This window comes from Microtus oregoni, unplaced genomic scaffold, assembly GCF_018167655.1.
Source record: "Microtus oregoni isolate MIOR12 unplaced genomic scaffold, Mior012 000014F_ref0000157, whole genome shotgun sequence".
Classification (NCBI taxonomy): Eukaryota; Metazoa; Chordata; class Mammalia; order Rodentia; family Cricetidae; genus Microtus; species Microtus oregoni.
In genome coordinates, this window is record NW_024543073.1 from 42,985,104 (window position 1) to 43,010,206 (window position 25,103).

At 35.8% G+C, this 25,103-nt stretch overlaps 1 protein-coding gene across 1 annotated transcript in view; it reads right to left on the bottom strand.

The window, feature by feature from the left end:
• Nucleotides 1–4,256: 4,256 nt before the first annotated feature.
• Nucleotides 4,257–25,103, bottom strand: part of Iqcm (IQ motif containing M) — a 415,125-nt gene continuing 394,278 nt past the window's right edge. The window contains exon 12 of the mRNA XM_041663710.1: nt 4,257–4,360. Coding sequence (XP_041519644.1) covers nt 4,257–4,360 — 104 coding nt within the window. The remainder of the gene's footprint in view (nt 4,361–25,103) is intronic.

Here is a 25,103-nt window from a genome sequence, read left to right on the forward strand (position 1 = left end):
CCTGTCTCGAACCCCCCCCCCCCAAAAAAAGAAAGAAAGATGCATAGACCAGTATACCAAATGGAAGAAGACAAGGTAATGCTCCCTTTGGTTGTTTGGATGAAAGGGTCCCAAAGGCTTGTAGGAAGTGACACTATTAGGTATAGTGTTTTTGTTGGTGGAAGTGTGTCCCTGGGGAGTCAGCTTTGAGGTTTCAAATGCTTAACCCAGGTCCAGAGTTTCTCTCTCTCTTTTCTTGCTGCCTGTCAATCCAGATGTAGAACTCCCAGTTACCTCTCCAGCATCACATCTGCCTGCATGTCACCACACTTCCTGTCATGATGATGATGGACTAACCCTCTGAACTGTAAACCAACTCCAATTTAAATGTTTTCCTTTATAAGAGTTGCTGTGTCCATGGTGTCATTTCACAGCAATAAAGACCCTAACTAAGACTCTACCTCTCTTGGTACAAAATGCATATTTAAGGGCAAAAAAAGTTAAGATTGAAAAATAAATAGAGCACCAGAACATCACGCCAGATTTGCCTAAGCAATATCAGGAATCTCTATCAAAAACCCACAAAACAATCATCAACCTCAGGATCACTAGGATATGATGTGTTCATGGTGGGGAGGGGGCCCATGAACATAAATGTCTTGCTCACTCTCCTCACATAGCTAATCCCCAATAGACTTTAGTGTTGCTATAACAGTCTCAATAATCTGTGGTTTATTGATACCATTTTACTACTTTTTAAATACATGTTTAACAAGGTGAAAAACAAATAAAACATGAAGAGACTTCTCAGAAAACATTAGAAACAAGTTTTTCTGTTATTTTTTAAATTCCAATATGGAGTTTATTTAACTTGAAGTTTAAGGAATTATTTCAGAAAGAGGTAGAAGGCTTGAAAAAATCAGACTGAAGCCAAACATTTGCTAAAAATTTTTAAAAAAATTATTTGAATTTTGATTATTTGAAATTTCTTTTCTCTGGATATGGGAAATACTTTAATTTCTTTGTGCTATTTCCATTAGAAGACTCCTCAATCAATCTACTTTTTAATTGATTATACAGAAATTTTGGAGATTATGCAATTCCAAGTATTCTCCATTGTTTTAGAAATACTAGTTTCTAAGATGTAACTGAATATTTTTTATTTAAAAAGAAAAGTTCTTATCAAAATATAGCTAAAAGTGTTTATTTGTAATGATTTTATTGAATAATAAAAATTTAAGATGTAAAAATAAAGACCAAAGCTATTCAGTTTCTACAAGTAGTTACCTAAGCAATAAAAAGAAAAGTGAGTTCCTTTGAAATTGATGTTTTCAAGATTTTGGTGATCTGTATAAGAAAATTAACAAAAAAATGAATAATCTAGAAATGACTCAATTCTTTGGATAAATTTATGATATTATAAATAATAATAACTCAAGTGAAACTATTAGAAATATTACTTGTTCCTTAGGTTAGGAGAGAATGCATATAGTCTCCATCCTTTGTCTACACTGTTATTGTCTATATCCAGAATCCTGCACAGTCTACTTCTTGGAAGCAAAGACAGATGGCACCCCTTCCTACCCTTGAATATGGATGGAGCCAGATGACTAATTAGTGCTCCCCAGTAAAAGGCTAACAGGTGTGATATAGTCTAAGTTCCAGTTGAAGTAGTTTAGAGACAGGTATGCTTTCCCCATATTCTTCCCATTGTTTCGAGCCTGGACACAAAGACTGCACTAATGGCTTTAAAGGATGACTGAAGCCAGTGAGACCGCTTGACTCACAGCTTCTAATTCACAGTGGATGACAAAAGGAGCCACGTATTATCTTAAACCTGCAGGATGTTTAGAATTCAAAGAAAACAAATAGCGTGCCTTGAACGATGGGTGAATCAACAAAAAGTTGAACTATTTATGTTCCATAATTGTGTAAAATTATAAGTGAAAACACTTTATGAACAGTATTACTATGTACAATATAATGAAAGTAGTTACAGATAATTAAGTATTTCAGGTGTATTTGTGCTTTGAAAGTAAAGTTGGGAAGAAAAAGAATAATTCTCTTACATTAGAATTTTTTGATTTGTGATCCATGTTTCAGGTTCACAGAAACTGAACTTTCAATCATTTTAATCGCTGCATTAACTAAGAAAGATATATTTTTTTTCAGAAAATATAAAAGTAAGATGCAAACAATTTAAAAAGATGTAAGAAACCAAGCCTTAACCTTGCATGTCTGACCCCTGTTCCTTAAGGGGCTCTTGTTTAGTTGGCTTAGGTGTATTAAAGATCATAGAGCTCCAGGCAAAGCAGCGCTTTAGAATCTAGCTGGGTCACAGGGCCTTTCTCACTACTCTGTTCTAATTTGCAGTTCTGGTATAATAAAAGCCATAAATATATTGCTACTGTCTAGACATTTTATCTGAAACAAGTGTCCTTTGTAGTCTCAAAGGACTTTTCCATTTTATTTCCAGTAAATCAAAGTATGTGAAGAAGCTTCAGTTCTTATTAAGACATACCCTTCACAGTCCAGTGATTGCCAACTGTGGTAAGCCATTGACAGTTCATTTGCATATAAGTGATGACTTCCATCAGGTAATTGGCTCCAAAACACAATGGACATTTAGAGCAGATCCAATATTTCTTGTTCTTTGATGAGCACCAAGTGCCAATTTTTATATATAATCTGACTGTTGAAAAGTGAAGGCTCCTTTCCCTGACCTTACACTGTCTTCCGCAATACTAGAGAGACATATTGTCAGTGGACTTAATGTAGGTCTACACTTCTAAAGGACTTTAGAAGCCCTACTTTAGTTTTCAGAAAACCAGTGACAATGAAAAGTAGGAGAGAGACACAAAGAGATCACTTTCAAAAAGTATTTCTGTATTCAGCCCCAAATATTATATTCATAATAAAATTTTGATTTATTTTTATAAAGTACTTTTGATGTGATTTTTATATTAATTGCCTCCTATATATATTGCCATTTATTTACTAAAGAAATTATATAATTCTTATTAGGAGACCATGGTTTGGGGGTTCATAATAACCTTTAATTATCACTGCATAATGTCTTTCTCCCAAAACTTTCAAGTAGCAAGGATGTAAATACAGCCAATGTGTCATCTCTCAACCCCATAGCCAGAAGCAGGCAGACGGGCCCTTCCCATACTGAGATTTAAGTCATGTTTATATTTTTCTCTTGTTCTTGATTGTGTACTCCTGTTTTCAGTACACAAATAATGAAAATCTTTCTTATCAAAGTGAATAATTAGGAGACTATGTTATTTAATTTCACATATAAATTATGTTTTAGCTAGTAACCAGTGTTTTTTCCCTGTTGGATATGAGCTAAAATTTTTTGGTTAGTCTTCCTCAATGACTCTGGTTTTAGTGAAAAATAGACTTTCATAGTTCATTCCCTTGACTTCCATATTTCTACAGTAAACTACATTATGAGAGCAAAAAAATGATATTATCGAAGTAATATGCCTATGTTAAGAATATTGAAATATCCCAAATGCCTTCACACTATTATTACTCACATCTATGTCTGTACTTAATGTATATTCTGCTTGTCCACAACTGCACCTAAGACCTTTGCTTCTCTAACCATTGAGTATGAATCTAAGGATAGACATAGGAATAAAACTGAATTCAAGATTCTTAAAGAATCAAAGATGTAGCCATTGCACTTAAAATTCTTGCAGCACTAAGGGTAAGGAAGATCAGATATAAAGCATCTTGGATGTCAACTCTTCCTGTTAGAATGAGCAATGAGGGTAGGGAAAGACCACTAAGTATGAAAAAATGGCAATGACTTAGACACAATTCTCAGAAACACTCCAAAAACCCTAAGTGATTTAACATTCTGTAAAATAAACTATTTGAAATGTTCCATTTCACAATATAGCATGCTGATAGAATTTTCAAAGAATAAAAATGATGAATTAAATTTTTTAATAACAGAACTGGGAATTTTGAAAATAAGAGTTTTAAAGTTTGTAACAATTATTGGCAGTGGAACAAAACAGATTTCAGTCAAATGAAAGCAGTAAGTGAGATGGTACAGATTCACTTCATCATGATGTTTAATGAAGAAGACAAAGAGGGCTCATCCAAACACACTTACACATGATGAACTAACTTGTCACAAAGATGTTAGTATTTTGTCCTGTTGATACCAAATCGTTCTGTGGTCATCACTAACGCATTTCTGAGGAGATCGGTCCACCTATTTAAAGGAGGGCTACACTGCAAACTTGTTTCACTTCTCAGGATTTATAAAATTGTCTCATTTTCCTTTCTCTTATGGATCTAGCCACCAACTTGCCAACAGTCCGGATGTTAGCTCTCTTCAGTATTGGATGTCCACTCACTATAATACAAAAAATATGATTACATTAATAAATTTTCAATCAACTAATACAATGGAAATACATTATTATTTTTAAAATCCTAGTATATTATAGGAAATAAATTTTGGTTGTGCTAAAGCAGGCCAAAAAGTTGAATTGGTCACATTTCCCTCATTACTATTGTATAACCTTTTATATCTCACCAAGTGACTTGGCCAATGTCATTGTTGGGCCAAAGAGTTGAGAGAAGGGGTTGGAGAGATGAGCCATGGGTAAAGAGTGCTGTTGCTCTTCCAGAGGACCTAAGGTCATTTCCCAGAGCCCAAGTCAGGTGACTCACAATGGATGGTAACTCCAGCTCCTGGGGACCCACTGCCCTCTTCTGGCCTCTTTATGGGCCCTCACACATGTGGTGCACACTCACACATACACACATAAAGATACAGAAAAGTAAATTTTAAAAAAAATGAGTTCAAAGAAATGATGTCAGAAACTGATTTTCTCTGATATATAAAATACTTAAAATGAATTAGATGTAATATTTGCTCAATCACAAGAACAAAACTGTTAAAACTGATAGTATAGTATTAATTCATATACTTAATCGATGTAAGTCATTACTGTATACAGTCCCTGTATTTGGTCCATGTCTATCTGTAAGGTAACAAGATGAAAGTCATATATTTACTAAAGCCATCATTATACATAGCAATAATCCACAAATAGACTTACACAGCCTTGTTATTCAGGTACTATATTTATTGTTAAACAAAAACAACCACCAGAAATCCATTAGTTTTGAGTACATTCTGTGAACAACCTGACATATGTCATTGTGTTCATGTACAACTACATTGACATTAGACAAAGGTATACGTATTGCACAAGCAAAATGAAATTAAGCAATTACATCAAAGGATGTGAACAGGTGTTACTCCATAAAAAGACAACTGGAGTACATATATGGAGGTATGATCAGTGACATTGACCATCAGAGATGAATAAATGAGAAGGAAAGCCATTATTCCTACACACACACACCACCACCACCACCACCACCAACAACAACAACAACAAAACAAACAAACAAACAAAAAACAACTAAAATACAGCTAGTACCAAGAAGCTTAAAAAGACTAAAAGAGGAAAATGTTGGTAAGGAACAATTTGACTACTCATGGTGAGACTATGGATTGCTGCAGCCAGTTTGCAAAACAGAGCAGTGTTCCTAAAGATATTAAAAACAAAACAATCTTAGGATGCAACAATCCCTCTTCTGTGCATATAACCAGCGAATGGTTGGATTTACTCAGTTATAAAAATATCTACATCTCTATTTTCTCTGCAGCACTATTTTATAATGGATAAGAGAGGAGCACAGGTGCCCAACCAGGAGACGACAAACCATAAAACGGAATGTTAAATCATTGACAAGGAGACCCCGATATTTTTCATATCATGCCATAAGAAATAAACCAGAAACTGGAGAACATTGTACTATATGAAATAATCTTCCTTATATGTGGAATTTTTAAGTTCAAATATACGTAGATAGAAAGTAAGTCTGGACACAAAGAGTGTGGGCGTGGAAAGGAGGAGGGTGTAGCTCACTAGTTCAGACAGCAGAAATGAATGATGAAAAACTCTGGGGAGATAATGTACAGCGTGAGAGCAGTAATTAATAAAATTGCACTGCATTTGGGATTCCTGCCAAATGAGTAGATTTTAGCTGTTTTGTCAAAAACAAAAAGTAAGTGAAAAATGAGTGTGTCTATTAGGTGACGGGTATATTAATTGGCTCTGCCATAGTTACCGTTTTGCTGTCTACATGTATCCCACAACATTATGTTATGTCTTTCTTAAATATGCATAAAAAACTTTATTCTAGAAATAAACAAGTTAGACCACATTAGGAGAGTTTATAAAATAATAAATTTTAGTGATATTCCCACTGTGGCCATAGAAAAAGAACTACACTCATTAGGGTCCTAATCTAATACACTTACATCAGATGAACATGTATTTTAGATACAATATTAATGTAAAATGCTTTTTATTGTGAATTTTTTAACAATATGCAATATCAAACATGCATATCATCATTTGATTATGGGACCTTGTCCTTTTTCCTTGATATTTCTGTAAATCAAACAATACCTATGCAATCTATTAAGTAAAAATATGTGACTCACACTTAGCAAGTATTCAAAATACATTTTAAGCATTATTGTCGATACTATGATATTATAACATAGGCTTTCGAAGGAAATTTCACTGACATTTTGTTAATGAGCTGTTCATAAACATTTAAATCAAATAAAGCACCACCTCCCTGTCACAGATACACGTATAATATGATAACATACTTTTACTCTTCAAAGTAAATATTTTTGACTTTCATTTATGTAATATGACAGAAGAGATTCATAAAATAGTATTTTTGAATAAAAACAGTCAAGTTCTGAATAAAGTATTAAGTGCATTTTTAACTCCATTGCTAAGTTGGCAGATAGGAAAGACAATGCAGCCAAGACCAAAGTGAAATAAGTAGCATTAGTAGGTGTCTGAGGGATAAGGGCAGTCTTTTAGCTCAGGTTTTTCTGGTAAGCCCTGGGTATCTGAATTACTGTATGTGAGAGAAACATGGCCAGGAGTTTGGGCACATGTCCCATCTGTGAGATCACCCCAGAGGGGCGTCTCAGAAGATCAGATCATCTGGAAGGAAAGAGGAAGAGGGGAGAATGGAATGTGAGGAGGGAACTGAGGACAGCAGAAGAAAGAAAAGCTTCAAGACCAGAGGGCAGCAGGGAAAGCTTCTTGTTTCTCAGTTCCCAAGCAGACAGACTCTACCTCCACAGCTGATCCCTGGCTTGATGGCCCAGTCCATGTCACTTGTGTGGCCCTCAGATACCCCAAATTTAAAATCTGTGTGGCTTGAAGAAGAAATGAAGAAAGCAATTTCAACCAAGCTCACTGAAGTATGTCACTGAGGCATAGTTCACGAAATCTCAGATTTGTTACTGAATTTGCAAAGACAAAAGTGGGCTACATGGCAGCATTTACAGTACAGCATGTTTTTAGAAAGTCATATACCCAGCACAATGTAAAATATTAATATCAAAGTAATTAGTATAAAAATTTAGCTTTACATTTTCTTTGTATGTATATTTTCAACAAAATATTACTATATGCAAATAAGAATTGATAATTTTAAGTTTCTGACTATAACACATAAAATGTCATTCCCATTGCACACAATTAAGACATAGTTGGAAATTAGGTATTTTGCTTATGCTTCAATAAGTTAAAGGATTGCAAGCTATGAAATATTTAAACAGATATATAGTATTGCAGTTTGTATTATTTTGAGCTATATAATTAAATAGATAAATAGTATTGCAGTGGGTACTATTTTGAGCTGTATCTTTAAAAATGTGATATTTTGTTTTCTTTCTCTAGGACTGAAAATTACTTGGTCTTCTGTTTTTCCTAAACCATCTACAAATTAGACATCCTGAATTCTATTTTCATCGTGCAAATTCTTCAGCAGTTCACTTTACTACTTTATAAATCTTTATCAAAGTGCTTGAAACAAAAAAGCAGAGCTTATGTTCCAAATACATGACATGTGTAAGTCATGGGCTAGCTTTTGGGCCTGGCTTTTCAAAGTTTATTGTATGGTGTATTATCTGGGGTCAATATGGTTCTTGGTTTGTTTCCTAGACCCAAGACAAGTAAAAATCTGCAATCATGTTTTCATATGATTTAGCTAAATGAATGAAAGTATTACCTAATGTAGCAATTTCATCTTCCTCATTAGAAGATGAACAGAGGCAATAAATAACAAAATCAGCTTTTAGGAGATAAAGATCTATTTAATTAATGATGCTAAATTTTTTAAGAAGCAAATGTATAGACTTTAACTTAATTGTATGTGGCATCAGTTTCAGAAAGGGGGTGCTTAGGCAGTGATGGAGCCAATTTTCAGGGGACATAGCTGCAATATGCCAAGAACCCTCTATGGGAGGAAAAAGTGCTTAGCAAGAGCACAGGGAGATCTGGGGCACAACTTTACAAGCTGGGAAAAGCTCTAGTGGGGAAATGGAAAGAGGTAAAAGTTCATTTCCTACATGATGTCACAGAAGACAAGCACACCAGAGAACTGGATGGAGTGACTGTGGTGCAGACGGGAGGGGAGCATCTTCCTTCACTGGGTTGACTTGTTTCCTGTGTGTCACTGGAGCGTAACCCTGGCAAGTGACAGTGGCAATAGAAGCAGCAAAACACCCTCATCAGGCTCCCTATGCTTCAATAAGACACCCAGGAGACAGGGGCAGAGGGTGAGAACAGAGAACTTGGGTCTACACTGCAGTCTCGTGATGCAGCATTAGCGTGAGTGAAATGAGATGTCTGTGGGAATTTATAACAATTCCTGAGGTTACTGGGACTGCCGTCAAGCAGACCATCATATGTATTTTCATTTACAGGTATGTGTGCACATGAAGTTGCGTATTATCGTGAAATATTAAAAGTTTGTCTCCCAGGTCTAACTGCCTCCCGTTCCTGATTCTGCTACTTATTTGGAATGACAGTGATTTCCTAAAGGACGACTGAAGAGAAATTACCTTATTTCTGATGCTTACCAATTTTAACAAAGACAAATTAGATCAGCTAATCCCTATTTTAATCATTAGATTTTAAATTTACAAACCTGAAAATCATATAGCTACTTAATAAACCTTAATTCATCTTTTGAAATGAATAATTCTCTGACATCAGTACATGCATTTCCTCCAAGCAGAAAAATCCAGGAACAAAGACAAGTGCATTTCAAGAAGGAAGTTTTAAGAGACAAAGAAAAATAACTTATAGAAGTAGTTTTCCACTTGGAAGGGCCTAGCTTCATTCAGAATGAGTAGCATTTGGGGATCTAAGAAGTGAGAGTCTGGAGAACTTAGCACATGGGGCCATATGGTGAGGAAGCGAGTGTGATGACATTGGAACTCTGTCCAACGTAAAGGAAGCAAGAATTAAAGAGCAGACTAGGGAGGAACAAAAGGCACACCGCTGAGCACTGAGCATGGGCCAGACTCCCTCTCCCCTTGTTCCTTGGCCTGGGGAAAGAAAAAGTGAAAATTGAAAGATAGGAAGTGTGTGCATGTCATTAGGATGATCTAGGACTGGGAAAGTTTGGTTGCAGACTTCTTAGGAAAGCCAGACTGGGGGCAGTGCCCAGCTGGGCTTCTGCAGTCTCATAGAACAAACTGATCCCTGCATGCAAACAGGAAACCTAATGTGACTGTGAAATCTCAGGAGGAAGCCTGGGAATTCTGAAAGGACTAGCTGACTAGAATTGACTTGATTTAGAAAAAAAAATGAAAGCAGAGCTAACAGTACTTGAATCTGGGAACTTGGCAGACATTGCAACTGTAGGTTACTGAATGGCAACAAGACCTGGGTAACACAGATTACAGAACAGAGCAGGGAAGCTTCCAGGAAAGCCAGAACCCATATCCACTCTCAGCAGATGAGGAAGCAGACATCTGATGAAGGATTGTTAGCGGAGTCAGTAACAGGAGTGGTATACAAGCACAGAAGCTGATGAGAAGCTGAGATAAAGAAGAAAGACCAATCGCTAACAAGAAAACGTGCTGTACATAAAAAGACCTCTTCACAATAAGATTTGAAAATTCCATCCAAAGTGAAACAATTCAATAGAAGGCATGGACCTGCTTCGTGATTTCAAAGCATAAACTGCAGAAAAAGGAGGCTCATCTTTTTCTATTGATTGTTATTGAGCTTTATATTTTTTCTGCCCCTCCTTGAAGGAGGCCCATCTTTAGAGACTTGGTAAGTGCTATACAACTGTGAAACTCAAGGTAGTGCCCTCACACATAAGTCATACTGAAAGCAGGTTCTAGTCTTTATCAGCATTGCCTAATCCCAGGGTCTACTTTTTCCAATCTCTCATAATTCATGTTTTGAAATAGCATGAAAAATGTATTGGCTGAGAAAACATGTAACATCAAAAGAAGTAAACCAAAGCAATCAAATGGATGTACTCAGACATCTTGTAAGATGGCTTGATAAGTAGATCATAAAATAAGTGTATTACTTAACACCTTTCATTTTTCTGCATGTTTAAATACTTTTTCACTATAGTAGTAAAAAGAAAATATGCAAGGTGCTCAAAAGCTCTTGAAATACTGCTATATTTTGTCCATCATCACAAAATAGAACTTGAATAAGTGTATATATGACAATGAGAATAATTACGGTAAAATTCTGCACGAGGCACTATGGTAGGTGCTGATGTCAGTTTTATCCACATACCTGTGTAGCAGTGTGAGTCCTTACCACAGTCAGTGGCATGCTTCAGTGGGCTGTGGGCAAAGCTTCATCCATACGTGGATTTCATGGAAACTGCAGCACTACTTGAGCTACACCGCATGGCACTCTTTGCTCTGTGTTATGTTTACATCATATCTCCAAGTCATCAGGAACTCACTCCATTCTCTCATTGTGCTGCTCTCGTTAACCAATGCCTTTCAGTAAGTGATGGCTCAGTAAATAGATGGATAACGCTTCTCTTCCCTCCCTCAGCCCTCTTTCATGTCCTTCTACACTCCCCTCAAATTTATGGCCTCTTTTTACAATTATTATTGTTGCATATATATGCATAAGTACATAAACACAACTCACTGATGTCTGATTAATGATATTGTATGTATGTGACTTCAGGATTGACCACTTAGCTTTGGATAAATTGACTAATTAACTCTTTATCAGAAGTAAGTTGCCTGCACATCTTTGTCTAGGGATGAGGCAGTGGGAAATTTTTCCCTTCTGCATTAGCATTTCTATCGGTGTTCAAGTCTTGTTTAGACAGCAATATTCTTTTCTAAAGATTTATTTATTTATTATGTATACAGTGTTCTGCCTGCATTATGCCTGTAGGCCAGAAGAGGGCTCTAGATCTCATTACAAATGGTTGTGAGCCACCATGTGGTTGCTCGGAATTGAATTCAGAAACTCTAGAATAGCTAGTGCTCTTAATCATTGAGCTATCTCTCCAGTTCTAGACAGCTAATTTTTTATGAAGGCGTTGCCTTTACAAGTTACATGAAAAATAACAATTGATAAAATATCATGTATAGCCCGGCGGTGGTGGCGCACGCCTTTAATCCCAGCACTCGGGAGGCTGAGGCAGGTGGATCTCTGGGAGTTCGAGGCCAGCCTGGTCTACAAGAGCTAGTTCCAGGACAGGAACCAAAAAAAGCTACGGAGAAACCTTGTCTCGAAAATAAATATATATATATATATATATATATATATATATATATATATATATCATGTATATTCATTTTCTGTAAGGCGATATTTGCTTTTTTTATGCCCACGTTTACAAGTCTAAACCAGGCATTTAGAGGCTGAGGCAGGAAGCTCACCATCAATTTGGGGATGAACTAAAGTACACAGTAAGGTTTAGGCTAGAGTGAAGTCCTGTATCAACCCTCCTCCCTTTGACATTAGCCAACATCAATTCCATAAACTAAAATATTCATGTTGGTTAGCTTGGAGACAGAACTATGCTTTCTGTTTTCCTACAACTTCATATATTCACAAATGAACTGTTTTTAAAATAAAAGTGCTAATCTATTTTTAATTTAAAATAGAAATAAAAGTAATGACATAGAATGAGTAGTTTCCATTCTCCAATAAGAATTCTTGGAACTTCCTGAAGCCAACCTACTTCAAATCCCTTTGTTACACATAAATATTCTGTAATAATGATGGGCCATACCTCCCTCCTATACATTAGTATTTAACTTGTCCCTACCTGGTGGTCCAGCAAGCTACAATGCTGAAATGATCCTGTCTGCTTTTCGGGTCATAGACTTCCATGATTAAGTTAAGGAACCAAAGATGTGTGTACAAATTTAACATTAAACGCATTAAACGTTTTTGCTGACTGGCTTTCTAAATCTGCATGAGCTGTGGGGTCTTACAACCACCTAGATACAACTTTACTCACATCCTGGCAATGGCAGTTGCAGCTGTATTTCCACTTAGCTTTGCGGTTCTGGAACTCTTATCTCACTGTGTCTCCCCTCTGCCTGGAGCTAAAAACACCTCATCACGAATGTGAAAGCACTTGGACTTTTATTTTGTGAGTGTTTTCTCTACCTCTTTGACCTATTTTGTGATTACACTATCTAACTATTTTCTCCTCTTCCTCATTTATTGCATTTAACTTCTGCCTTTAAAGATGAAATTCTCCCTCACTTCAATCTTAGCGATTCCAGTTATGCTTCCATAAAAATTTTATAAAGCCTGTCATATATTATTTACTATTTGTTCTGATTCTATCTCCACTCCTGTGGTATACAGTTCTCTAAAATAAGGTTCACATTATTATTTTTCTATTTATTTATAAAGACGAGTTGGATATTATCACCATAGTAATTTGTAATATCATAAGTATCCATTAGATATGTTGATACAATAAACGACACAACAGAATGGCATGGTCTTAGTATATCCTTGAGCAGATACCTGACTCTAGATTTTAACTTTTCCCCAAACATTTGATGTTTTTCACTATTAAGGCAAGGAATTTTCAAGCAAATCCCTGTTGGTAAAATTTTTCTTTGAATTTTACAGGTCAAATGATAAGAAATCAACTCTTCATTGGGAACTTTTGGGCATGGTTATCAGAGGCTAGATTTCACTCTCTGCCATGGCTGAGTGGGAGGCTTGGGGGCCAGGACAAGAGAGGTGAGGGTGCAAGAGTGCGTCAAAGTTTCCGATTTCAAATAATTTTTCAACATGTTTCTTCTTTTAAGGCTTAAAGAAGATGAGAAAGAAATATAAGCCAAAAAAAAATTGAAGGCTTCAGAATCAGTGTAAAAGATAAATTTCTCTGAGCTCAGGAAAGCTGTAATATCCCAAGCAAATATGAGGGCTATATAAGGGGGGTAATAGGAAACACATTTGCTATTTGTTTATATTTTAGAGCCTTTAAATCTACTGAATTACCTCAAGCCTGATGATTCACTTCAACAAATTTGCCGTATATTCTGTTCGAGCAAATAATTTTTCAAGCTGGGTATAGTGGTGAACTCTGCAATACCAGCACTTGAAGGGGGGTGGCAGGAATGGAAGGCAGTCTTTCAAAAACAAAATGTTTCTTTCTGGTTTTGATTCACTAATTATTACTGAATATATTTAAGGGATACAATGTAATGTTTTGATGTATCTAAACATTGTCTTACAATCAAATCAAAGAATGACTATAGTGATAACAGAACTTTCTTTTTCTTGTACAAATGTATTTTCACCAACCTCAATTTCCTCAACCCTTTCACATCCACTGGTAGATAATATTCCAATCTGAAGTTCTATGAGCTCACACCTTTTAAAGTCCACATACAAATGTGATCATATAATATTTGTTTTTCTGTGCTTGACTTATTTTATTTAAGGCCCTCTTGATTATGACTCATGTCATCACACATGAAAGAGTGTCACCATTTTTAGGAGTTTAATAATATTCTATCATGCAATATATAATACTTATCTATTCATCCACCAATGAACACTAAAATTGATTTTTACATGCAGACAGTTGAAATGTAATCTACTCTTACTAGTTTTTAAGATACAGATCAGTCAGTGTAAATCAGAGGAGTACAAACTTCCCTGTTGTTAACCCTTTTTAGATAAATTAGTTCACCATATCTATTGGGTGTGTCCAAGAGGGGTACAAACACCCAGCTCTGTCTTCCTGTTGCCACTGTCACATATGTGTACAATGTCACACATTCTTATGTGGATATTGGATATGAGACTCAGTCTGGCAGAGTACATCAAATTTGTTTCTTCCAAACCTTGGAGTTAATCAATCAATCAAAACACATTTAGTAGAATGTCACTCAATCTCTTTAAAAGAAGATCATCATTGTCAGAAAAATTTGGAAAGGTATATTCATAGGAAAAATACTGCACTCACAGTTGTAACATATTCCTAGATACTATTCCATTGTCAAATGCAAGCCAACGTTGGGCCAGTTCCTACCACTAAAAAGTCCTTCAGTTTTGACACTTGTCTAATGCCAAAGAAAGCAACTAAAAGTAACATTCGCTCTGCCTGTGACCCTTTGATGTATTGGGAAAAATATAATAAAGACTAAGGCCAATAAAGAGTACCAAGGCTAGCTCAGAGCATCTTTGTTCTAGACAGAGAATCTGCATATCCTTACCAATGACTACTTCATATAAGAGGGACCTTTCAGTGTGAGTTCAAGCAGGTTATTTGGTTATTTAGACAGTGTTTATTTAGATTTATTGAGTTTAATAAATTTGTTAAATACTTCGGTTCTGTACATGTTTGATTCCTTTTCTGGAATATCTCTTCTTTAGCAGAACATTTTGAATAAAACTGCAGATTATTATTTCAAAGTTAAGGGCACACATTACTCAAAGAACCACCAACTTCAGTGTTGTTAATGCTCCTTGTGTTGTTTAGTTTTGGTTATCTTGACACAGTCTAGAATCTCCTCAGAAGGGTGTCTAAGTGAGGAATTGTCTTGATTAGTGTGGTCTGTGAGCATGCCTATAAGGATTTTGTTAATAAGGTTGGCTAATTTTGGTGGGAAAATCTATCCTGAATGTGGGCTGCACCATTTTATGGCCCAGATTGGGAGACTGAATGAAAAGGAGACAGAAGATTACCTCTCTCTCTCTCTCTCTCTCTCTCTCTCTCTCTCTCTCTCACACACACACACACACACATATATATACATATGTATATATATATTAATTATATATATATATATTATTATATTATATATTATTATATATATATATATATATATTAATTCACTCCTTCCTGCATTCATTCCTTACATGACTATGGATACAGTGGGCCAGCTGTCTCCAGCTCCTACCTCGGTGACTTCCTTACACAGATGGATGGAATCTGGATCTAGGAGCTATAAAAACCCTTTCTCCCCTAAGTTGCTTCTTCTCAAAATATTTTATATACAGGACCAGAAAAAAAACTAAGATACTGTTTTTTTTTTAATGAAACCATTCTTTTACCAGAAAAAAAAAAGGAAAAATGTACTCTTCTCTCAAAAATAAAGGAATTTCAATCCAGAATCCATCAAGTTAAATAAAAAAAAAAAGATTACTGGCCATAATTCTTAGAATTGTCCCCAGTTATACATTGGAGGTCCATGTGGTGTTTTCAGCAAAGTACAAGCTAATGATGAATAATACTAACTTTCAGTCAGTTCTGATTAATGATAGAGAATTCAAACTTATACACACATGCTAAAAGTTATTTTTTAAAGTCATCTTTAGCAATCTTGCTGATGTTCAATATTTTTACACTTATTTGAAGCTCTCTTTGAAAACATTCACCGTTTATTTCTTAGTCCCCAGTGCTTCGTAATATGAAGTCCATGAAGCTTGTAATTTTCCTCTAGTACATCCACATATGCCATCTGTTACAAACTTTCTCATCTAAATGCCAAAATCATCTCCCAGTGTCACCGTCTTTTCTTATTCTTTGATACTGTTGAAAATGTAAACACCTGAAGCTTTTTCTCCTTGACAACTCTGTCACACAAGTTTCTGGAAAGACATTTTTCATCTTTCATGACTAAATTTTAGGTGCATATCAATTTACTCCCATAAAAATCCCCAACTTTCTAACTACTCCTCCCGATGGTTTTCCTGTATAGATAAGGGAATAAAGGACCACCAGATGACAAAACCTGTAACTTCCAATCAAACTATTATTGATTTTTTTTTTTGTCATTAAGACAAAAAGGCAACCTACTGATTGGGAGAAGATCTTCACCAACCCTGCAACAGACAAAGGTCTGATCTCCAAAATATATAAAGAACTCAAGAAACTGGACTTTAAAATGCTAATTAATCCAATTAAAAAATGTGGTACTGGTCTGAACAGAGAATTCTCAACAGAATTTAAGAAGTTCAAATTGAAGAAGTTCAAATGGCCAAAAGACGCTTAAGGTCATGCTCAACCTCCTTAGCGATCAGGGAAACGCAAATCAAAACAACTTTGAGATACCATCTTACACTTGTCAGAATGGCTAAAATCAAAAACACCAATGATAGCCTTTGCTGGAGAAAATGTGGGGTACGGGGAACACTCATCCATTGCTGGTGGGAATGCAAACTTGTGCAACCACTTTGGAAATCAGTGTGGCGGTTTCTCAGGAAATTCGGGATCAACCTACCCCAGGATCCAGCAATACCACTCCTGGGAATATACCCAAGAGATGCCCTATCATACTTCAAACTATTATTGAATATTAATTGTATTTTCAGATAATTATGACTTGATTATTTGGAACTTCAGTTATAGTTTATCTATTAATTGAATTGGTATATTGTTTTATAACCTAAATTGTTCTATTTGTCATCAATTTTTTCCCTGTAAGTTTCAAATGTAAATGTAATGGAAGTGGTAGAAGAAAATCCAAGTCAGCATTACTCTAAAATTTAAGTTAGTGACACAGCATTGTATGCTTGTTGTTAACTCCAACACATAGTGCCCTGTTTTACACATTCCTCCACAGTTTAAATCGCATGCCTCAGTTTCTGCATAGGAAAAGCTGGAAAAATAAACAGATTTCAAACTAGAGTTGTAAGGATTGAACATAGCATCTTTGTGAAACCATAGACAGAGTGAACTTACACAAACCTAAAGCCCAAACACTCACTGTGGCCTCTTGCTACAACAAGGAGATTCTGGAGGCCCAAGTCAGTGACCTTCATAGGAGCAGGTATGAGGGAGGAACTGTTGAGACCAGACCCAAGCCAGAGACCTCTGCAAGACTGGAACCTAGCCAGGTACCTCTAGGGGGAGCAGGCTCAATCCAGGGACATCTCTGGGTACAGGCATGAGCCACTGACATCCGTGGGAACAGGCATAGCCAAAGATCTCTGCTAGAGCAGGCCTGAACAAGGAACTTCCATAGGACTAGGTACTAGAAAGCCACCACCAAGGTAGAAGACCCGAGCCCAGAGACCTCCATGCAAGACCCAAGCCAGGAACCTCCATGGGAGTAGGCCTGAGAAAGCGACATCCACAGAAAAAACCTGAGTCAGTGACCTCCTCTGGAGTAGGACCCAGCCAGTGAACCCTAGAGCAAAAAGAAGCAAACTCACCCAGGAGGACTAGATAGCAGGAAATAATCAAATTGAGAGCTGAAATTAAAAAAAAATAGAAACAAGGAAAACAATACAGAGAATCAATGAGACAGAGACTTGGTTCTTCAAGAAAATAAACAAAATAGACAAACCTTTATCCAAACTAACCAAAAGGCAGAAAGAGAATATCCAAATTAAGAAATTTAGAAAGAAAAAGGGGAAGATAACAACAGACACCGAAGAAGTACAGAGAATCATCAGGTCATATTTTGAAAACTTGTACTCCACAAAATTGGAAAACTTATAGGAAACTGACAATTTTCTGGATGAATATCACTTATCAAAATTAAATCAAGGTCAGACAAGCAAATTAAATAGACCTATATCTGCTAAAGAAATATAAACACTAATCAAAAGCCTCTCAACCAAAAAAAAAAAAAGCCCATGGTCAGAATTCTACAAGATTTTCAAAGAAAAACTAATACCTATGTTCCTCAAGTTGTTCCACACAATAGAAACAGAAGGAACATTGACAAACTCTTTTTATGAAGCTAGAATTGTTCTGATACCCAAACCACAGAAAGACATTACTAAGAAAGAGAATTGTAGACCAATCTCACTCATGAACATTGATGCATAAATAGTCAGAAAAGTGGCTGGAGAGATGGCTCAGTGGTTAAGAGCATTGCCTGCTCTTCCAAAGGTCCTGAGTTCAATTCCCGGTAACCTCATGGTCGTTCACAACCATCTGTAATGATGTCTGGTGCCCTCTTCTGGCCTGCAGACATACACACAGACAATAAATAAATAAATATACAAACAAATGTTTAAAAAATAGTCAGAAAAATATTGGCAAACTGAATCCAAGAACACATTAGAAAAGTCATCCCCCAGGACCAAGTAGGCTTTATCCCAGAGATGCAGGGATGGCTCAACATAGGAAAATCTATCAATGTAATACACCCTATAAACAAACTGCAATAAAAAACACATGATCTTCTCATTAGATGCTGAAAAATCCTTTGACAAAATACAACATTCCTTTATGATAAATGTCTTGGAGAGAGCAGGGATACAAGGAACATCGCTAAACATAATAAAGACAATATACAGCAAGCCAACAGATGACCTCAAACTAAATAGAGAGAAACTCAAAGTGATCCCACTGAAATCAGGAACAAGACAAGGTTGTCTGCTCTCTCCATATCTATTCAATATAGTACTTTAGGTTCTAGATAGAGCAGTAAGACAACAAAAGGAGATCTAGAGGACACAAATCAGAAATAAAAGAAGTCAAACTCTCACTATTTCCTGATGATAATATGATAGTTTACATAAGTGACCCCAAAAATTCTACAAGGAATTTCTATATCTAATAAAGACCTTCATTAATGTAGCAGTATTAACTCAAAAAATCAGTAGACTTTCTTTACACAGACGGTAAATGGACTGAGAAAGAAAGCAGAGAAACATCACTCTCCACGATAGCCACAAATAACATAAAATATCTTGGAGTAACTCTAACTAAACAAGTTAAAGTCCTGTATGATCTGGGATTCCTCTTTGTATGCTATGAAAATTTTTATTACCATTGGTTATTAAAAAAGCTGTTTTGGTCAATGGCTTAGTAGAGTAAAGCCAGGCAGGAAATCTAAACAGAGACAATAAGATGACATGTTGCTGTTGAAGCAGAAAGACACCAGTAGCCAGTCAGAACCTTCCTGGTAGTACACAACATTGTGGTGATTCACAGATTAATAGATATGAACTAATTAAAGATGTAAGAGCTATCTGGGAATATGCTATAGTCATTGGCCAAACAGCGTTTTAATAAATATAGCTTCTGTGTGATTATTCAGTTCTGAGTGACTGAGAGACAAATAAGTGGTCTCCACCTATATTGTATGACAAGAACTTTAGATCTTTGAAGAAAAAAAGTTGAAGAAAGCACAAGAAAATGGAAAAAATATCCCCTGCTCTTGGATAGATAGAATAAACAAAGTAAAAATGGCAATCTTACCAAAATAAATCCACAGATTCAATACAATGCCTATCAAAATCTCAGGAAAATTCTTCACAGACCTCAAAAGAGTAACACTCAACTTCATATGGAATAACAAAAAATCCAGGATAGCCAAAACACTCCTGTACAATAAAAGAACTTCTGGAGGCAAGGCATCACAATCCCTGACTTCAAACTACTACAGAGCTACAGTACTGAAAAGAGCCTGGTATTGCAATAAAATCAGACAGGAGGACCAATGGAACTGGATCAAAACCCAGATATCAATCCATACACATACAAACATCTGATTTTTGACAAAGAAGCAAAAAATATAAAATGGAAAAAAGAAAGCATATTCAACAAATGGTGCCTGAATAACAGGATATCAACATGTAGAAGAATGAAAATAGATCCATATCTATCACTACGTACAAAACTCAAATCCAGATAGATTAAAGACCACAATATAAAGCCAACCACACTTAACCTCATAGAAGTGAAAGTGGGAAGTATACTTGAATGCATTGGCACAGGAGACCACTTCCTAAATATAACCTAAATAAAAGTAGCAAGACACTGAAAGTAAAAATTAATAAATGGGAACTCCTGGAACTGAGAAGCTTCTGTAAAGCAAAGAACATGGTCAACAGGACGAAATGCAGCCTATACAACAGGAAAAGATCTTTACCAACCCACATTGGAGAGAGGGACTGATCTTCAAAATATACAAAGAACTCAATAAATTTGTTATCAAAAAACAAATAGTCCAATAGTAAAATGGGGTACAAAGCTAAACAAAGAACTCTCAAAGGGAATCTAAAATGGTTGAAAGAAACTTAAGGAAATGCTCAACACCCTTAGCCATCAAAGAAGTGCAAATCAAAACAACTCTGAGATTCTATCTTACACCTGTAAGAATGGCCAAGACCAAAAACACTGATGACAACTTATTGAGAAGATTTGAGATAAAAAGATCACTCCACTATTGCTGGTAGGAGTGTAAACTGGTATAGCCGCTTTGGATATCACTATGATGATTTCACATAAAACTAGGAAAAACCTACCTCAAGACTCAGCAATACCACTTGTGTGTATATACCCGAAGGAAGCTCAATTGTACCACAAAGACATGTGCTCAACTATGTTTATATCCAGAACCTGGAAACAATCTAAATGCCTCTTGACTGAAGAATGGATAAGAAGAATGGATAATGAAAAATGGTACATTTACACGATGAAGTTCTACACAACAGAAAAAATAATGACATCTTGAAATTTGCAAGCAAATATAATATTGAGTGAAGTAACCCAAATCCAGAAAGACAAATATCGTATGTACTGACTAATAGATGACTTTTAGACGTAAAGCAAAGGAAAACAAGCATATAATTCACAATCCCAGAGAACCTAGATAACAAAGAGGACCTTAAGAGAGACATACATGGATTTAATCTACATAGGTAGTAGAAAAAGACATGATCACTGGAGTAAATTGGGAGCATGGGGACCATGGTAGAGGTAAGAAGAGAATGAGGGAGGAAGAAAAAGGAGCAGAGAAAAATGTATAGCTCCAATATATACAATTCAAAAGAAAAATAACAAAATTGATATGAAGTTAAGAAATGGAAATTTTGTAATATGTACATATACATTTAAATGTATGCATATGGCTGCTGCTGGTATCACAGAGAATGCAGTGCAGTAAATTATTTCATAAGTAGGAATGTGTTCTAAGATAATCAAAATACAAACCATAACTGCATAAACCATTAATGTCATTGTTTATCAGCATTATTAAGAATTATTTGCTATCTGCTGCATTGTGCCATATTTTCATATGCATGCAAGTAAAGCAGATGCTTTTTACAACAGTATCACCAGCAATATGAGTTTTGTGTTATAATGTCATTAGACTATGAAATTTTCACCTCCATTATCATCCTGTGGAATCATCATTTTATATATGATCCATTGTGAGCTAAAATACACAAGCACGTATACAGTGTACACAGTAACTGCTAATTGTTTGATCATTGAATACTATATTGCATTGTCTTTACATCCAAAATAATTTTAAAAATAATCTTAAATTTTCTTTGAGTGTTACTCATCTATGTTAACTTCCAAAGAGCGAACATGAAGGCAACTTTCTTTTGTGACTCCTGAGCACCTTGTTTGCTGCTGTAGGTTAGATGAGCTTTCTCATGGAGTTTGAAGTATGAGATGGTTAGTGACCATTGCTATCACTCTAAGAGTACTCACCAGTCCTTATTAGGACTTGCTCTGTACCACAGTTTTGCCCTCACAAGCAAGTGCTTCCCCCTACTCACTAGTGAGAAAGCCGAAGGAAACACGCTTAACATCTTACTATATTTGGAAGCTTGGCTTTGTTTATTTTTCTATCCATTGACTTTGCAATTTATTTTTACCTTAAACATTCTATTAGTTACAAAGTCTGCTACTTGTAAGTTTCATAATGGTTTAAAATAAAATATGTCCTGAATTTTAGAATAAAGACACCCCAGTCTTATTTGCTAAACTTTTGAGCATGCACGTCCATATATATTAAGTGTAATCTCCTAAGAACTGTATAGGAAATATCATAAAGGAATATAAAATCTATAGACCAAAGAGGTTATGAACACTTTAGAGTCACCTAGACATTAAACGGCATAAAGGATGTATGAATGCAAGTGAGTTTTTGGTACAGTAAACCTTTCACCTTAAGTTTTCCAGTTCCAACTTTAATTTTTATTTTCTTCTCAAAACTCAACTTTAATAAAACCAATCACATAGTCACACATTTTCCCAAATTACCTATATTCTACTTCTCCAAAGTTCTTTGGAAGATGATTGGGAACTGAATGAATTATGTGCTAGAGCTCTGATTTCATCAACAGATTAAATCTTTGAATGGAGTTGCAATTTGGTGGCATTATTAGGAAGGGTGGACATGTTGGTTCTGAGCTAGAGGAGGTAGGTGACTGGGCATCTGGAGGAAATATCTTTCCCAGCTCCCTTTCTCCCCCCCCCCCCTGCTCCTTAGCAGTCATGAGGTTAAGCCTTCGCTGTCCTAAGAAGTCCTAGAACCCCCAGAATTCAGCGCTGTTTTAAGTGATCTGCATATCAAATATCCCCTCAACATTTAATGCTTTCCATTTCTCCACCACACACTGACTGAGTGTGCATTTGTTGTGTAAATCGTGTCACTGCCTCCTGGTAGAAGTTCTAGTAGCTGATGGCTTATAGATATATGATGCTGTTAGAAATTGTTTTTGTTTTCTCAAGAATTTCAGTTTTCTGGGGTTCCAAAGATAGATGCTAAAACAGTGCTGATATTAAAAGTGGATTCTGTCAAGATTATGCAGAAACCATCTTAATGAATGTAATAATGCAATTATCAAGGAAATGAACTGGTTTTATTCTCCCCCCTTCCTCTTATCCCCTCTCTTTTTCACAACTCTGTTTCCCAATAATCTAGTTTTTAAAAAATATGTATTCTAGAAATAGCCACTAAGGTAGTCTCGGTTCTATTCAGTTAAAAAATATTCAGTAACTTCATAGCAAAGAATAAACATCAGTGTCCAAGAACAGTGCTCAGCTGTACACTGAAGTAAATACAGTACATATTTATACATGATGGTTTTGGGAAGAATATCAGGAGGGTAAACAACATTTGGGGAAACCAACAGCCATTTGTTTCTTTGTACCTGACCAAAAATACATTCAGCTGGTATTTGTGCTACTACATAGCCGGGCGCCTACAGCCATCTGATACTTCTGCTTCCACCCTGCTCCCTGCAGAAGGAGGAGAGAAAGCAGAGAGATCACAAACTCTGTGCAAGTCCCCACCACAGCTAGAAAAGAGATGTCTAACACAGAAGACTTACACAGGAGAAGGTCCATATCATGCAAGCTGAGCTTGTGCTTATTTGGGAATAGAGGTTAGAAAGAGTTTTGTAAAATTAAAAATTAAAGCTAAGTGAGTTCTGAATGTTAATTTTATGTATTCCTATGGAAAGAAGAGAAAGTGCCTTTTGCTCCTGGGTGTCTTTCCAGAACTTTGACACAAATGTGAATATATTTCCATTACTACATCCCTATTCTGTTTTGTATTTTGCAACATCTTGTAATTTAACTCACCCATTCCTCTTCCAAGTTTATATCCCCTCAAATTCAGATTGCATTTTCTCAAAAAAAACCCCAGAATTTAATACCAAAACATTATTGAAATATTATCAGCAATATTTTGATTTTAAAAAGGGAAGTTATTCCATATTCCCTGATTAGGCAGTAATAGAAATATCTGAGCATTTTATGTGTCCAATGATGTTATGAAGTTTTTTAACCAAGTAAAAGCATGAATAAAAGTCTAGAGTCTACAATTAAGACTTTATTTGATCATTGCCCTGCATCTCTCCATCCATTTGTCTGACTTGGAAATATTATAAACACATTATAAAGAGGAACAATCTAAACAATATTAAAAGCAAGGATTTAATACAAATATGTCTACTCCATCCCTTATAACATTGGCAATACATTTAAAATGTCCTCAACATATGTAAAAATTGCTGTATAAAGTGTTTGAAATGAACCCTGTAAATGGAGACTAGATTTTCGTTTCCTGACCACCCAGGCCTGAATAATCACACAGAAGCTGTACTAATTATAACATTGTTTGGTTAGAGGCTCAGGCATATTCCTAGCAAGTTCTTACATCTTAAATTAACTAATTTCTATTAATCAATGTATACCACGAGGTTGTGGCTTACGAGTAATGTTCCGGCATCTTTCTTCTTCGGCGGCTACATGGCGTCTCCTAGTTGCCACCTATTCTTTATCTCTGGTCCAATTTCCCACCTGGCTTTACTCTGCTAAGCCATTGGCCAAAAAAGTTTTAATCATCAGCAATAAAAGTGACATATATACAGATGGAATTCCACATCAGAACCCTGGGATAATAATTCATATTTCATTATTTTCTCTAGGTTTTCCCATATTTTCAACAAAGTGGAGTTTTTTAGTGGGAGAGCATAAAGCTTATCACTGAGTACCAGATTAATATATTAAAGCTCCTTACATAACATTGCTCTGTCCTCTATTTTTAAATAATGGAATTTTATAAAAAGCCTGAATAAAGAACTCTAAAGTGATAAACTACAGAGAGATGCAAGATGCTAGTGCCAAAAAACCAGATAGTATTCAATTATCTTTTTAAAGGCATTCTTATCACATCTCCTCCTAATATCAGCTTTCTCCACAGACAATAGCCTGCTGCAATATAGCCAGGGCTGCCCAGCTGAGATCACAATGTGCAGTAGCAGATGATGGCCCCGCCCAAAGCTCTCAATGCTGTGCACAAATGGCACTCACTGGCCCTTCAGTACTTAATATTACTCTGACTCAAACACGAAGCCAGATTAACATTTATATAGTAAGGGAAATGCAAAATACATTTTATGCAATAAAATACAACTAAAAATACTTTGTGAATTCTCTCCGGTTACTGTTTTGTAATATAATCAAATGGATACAGAAAGAAACAACAGAAATTCATACTGTGTATT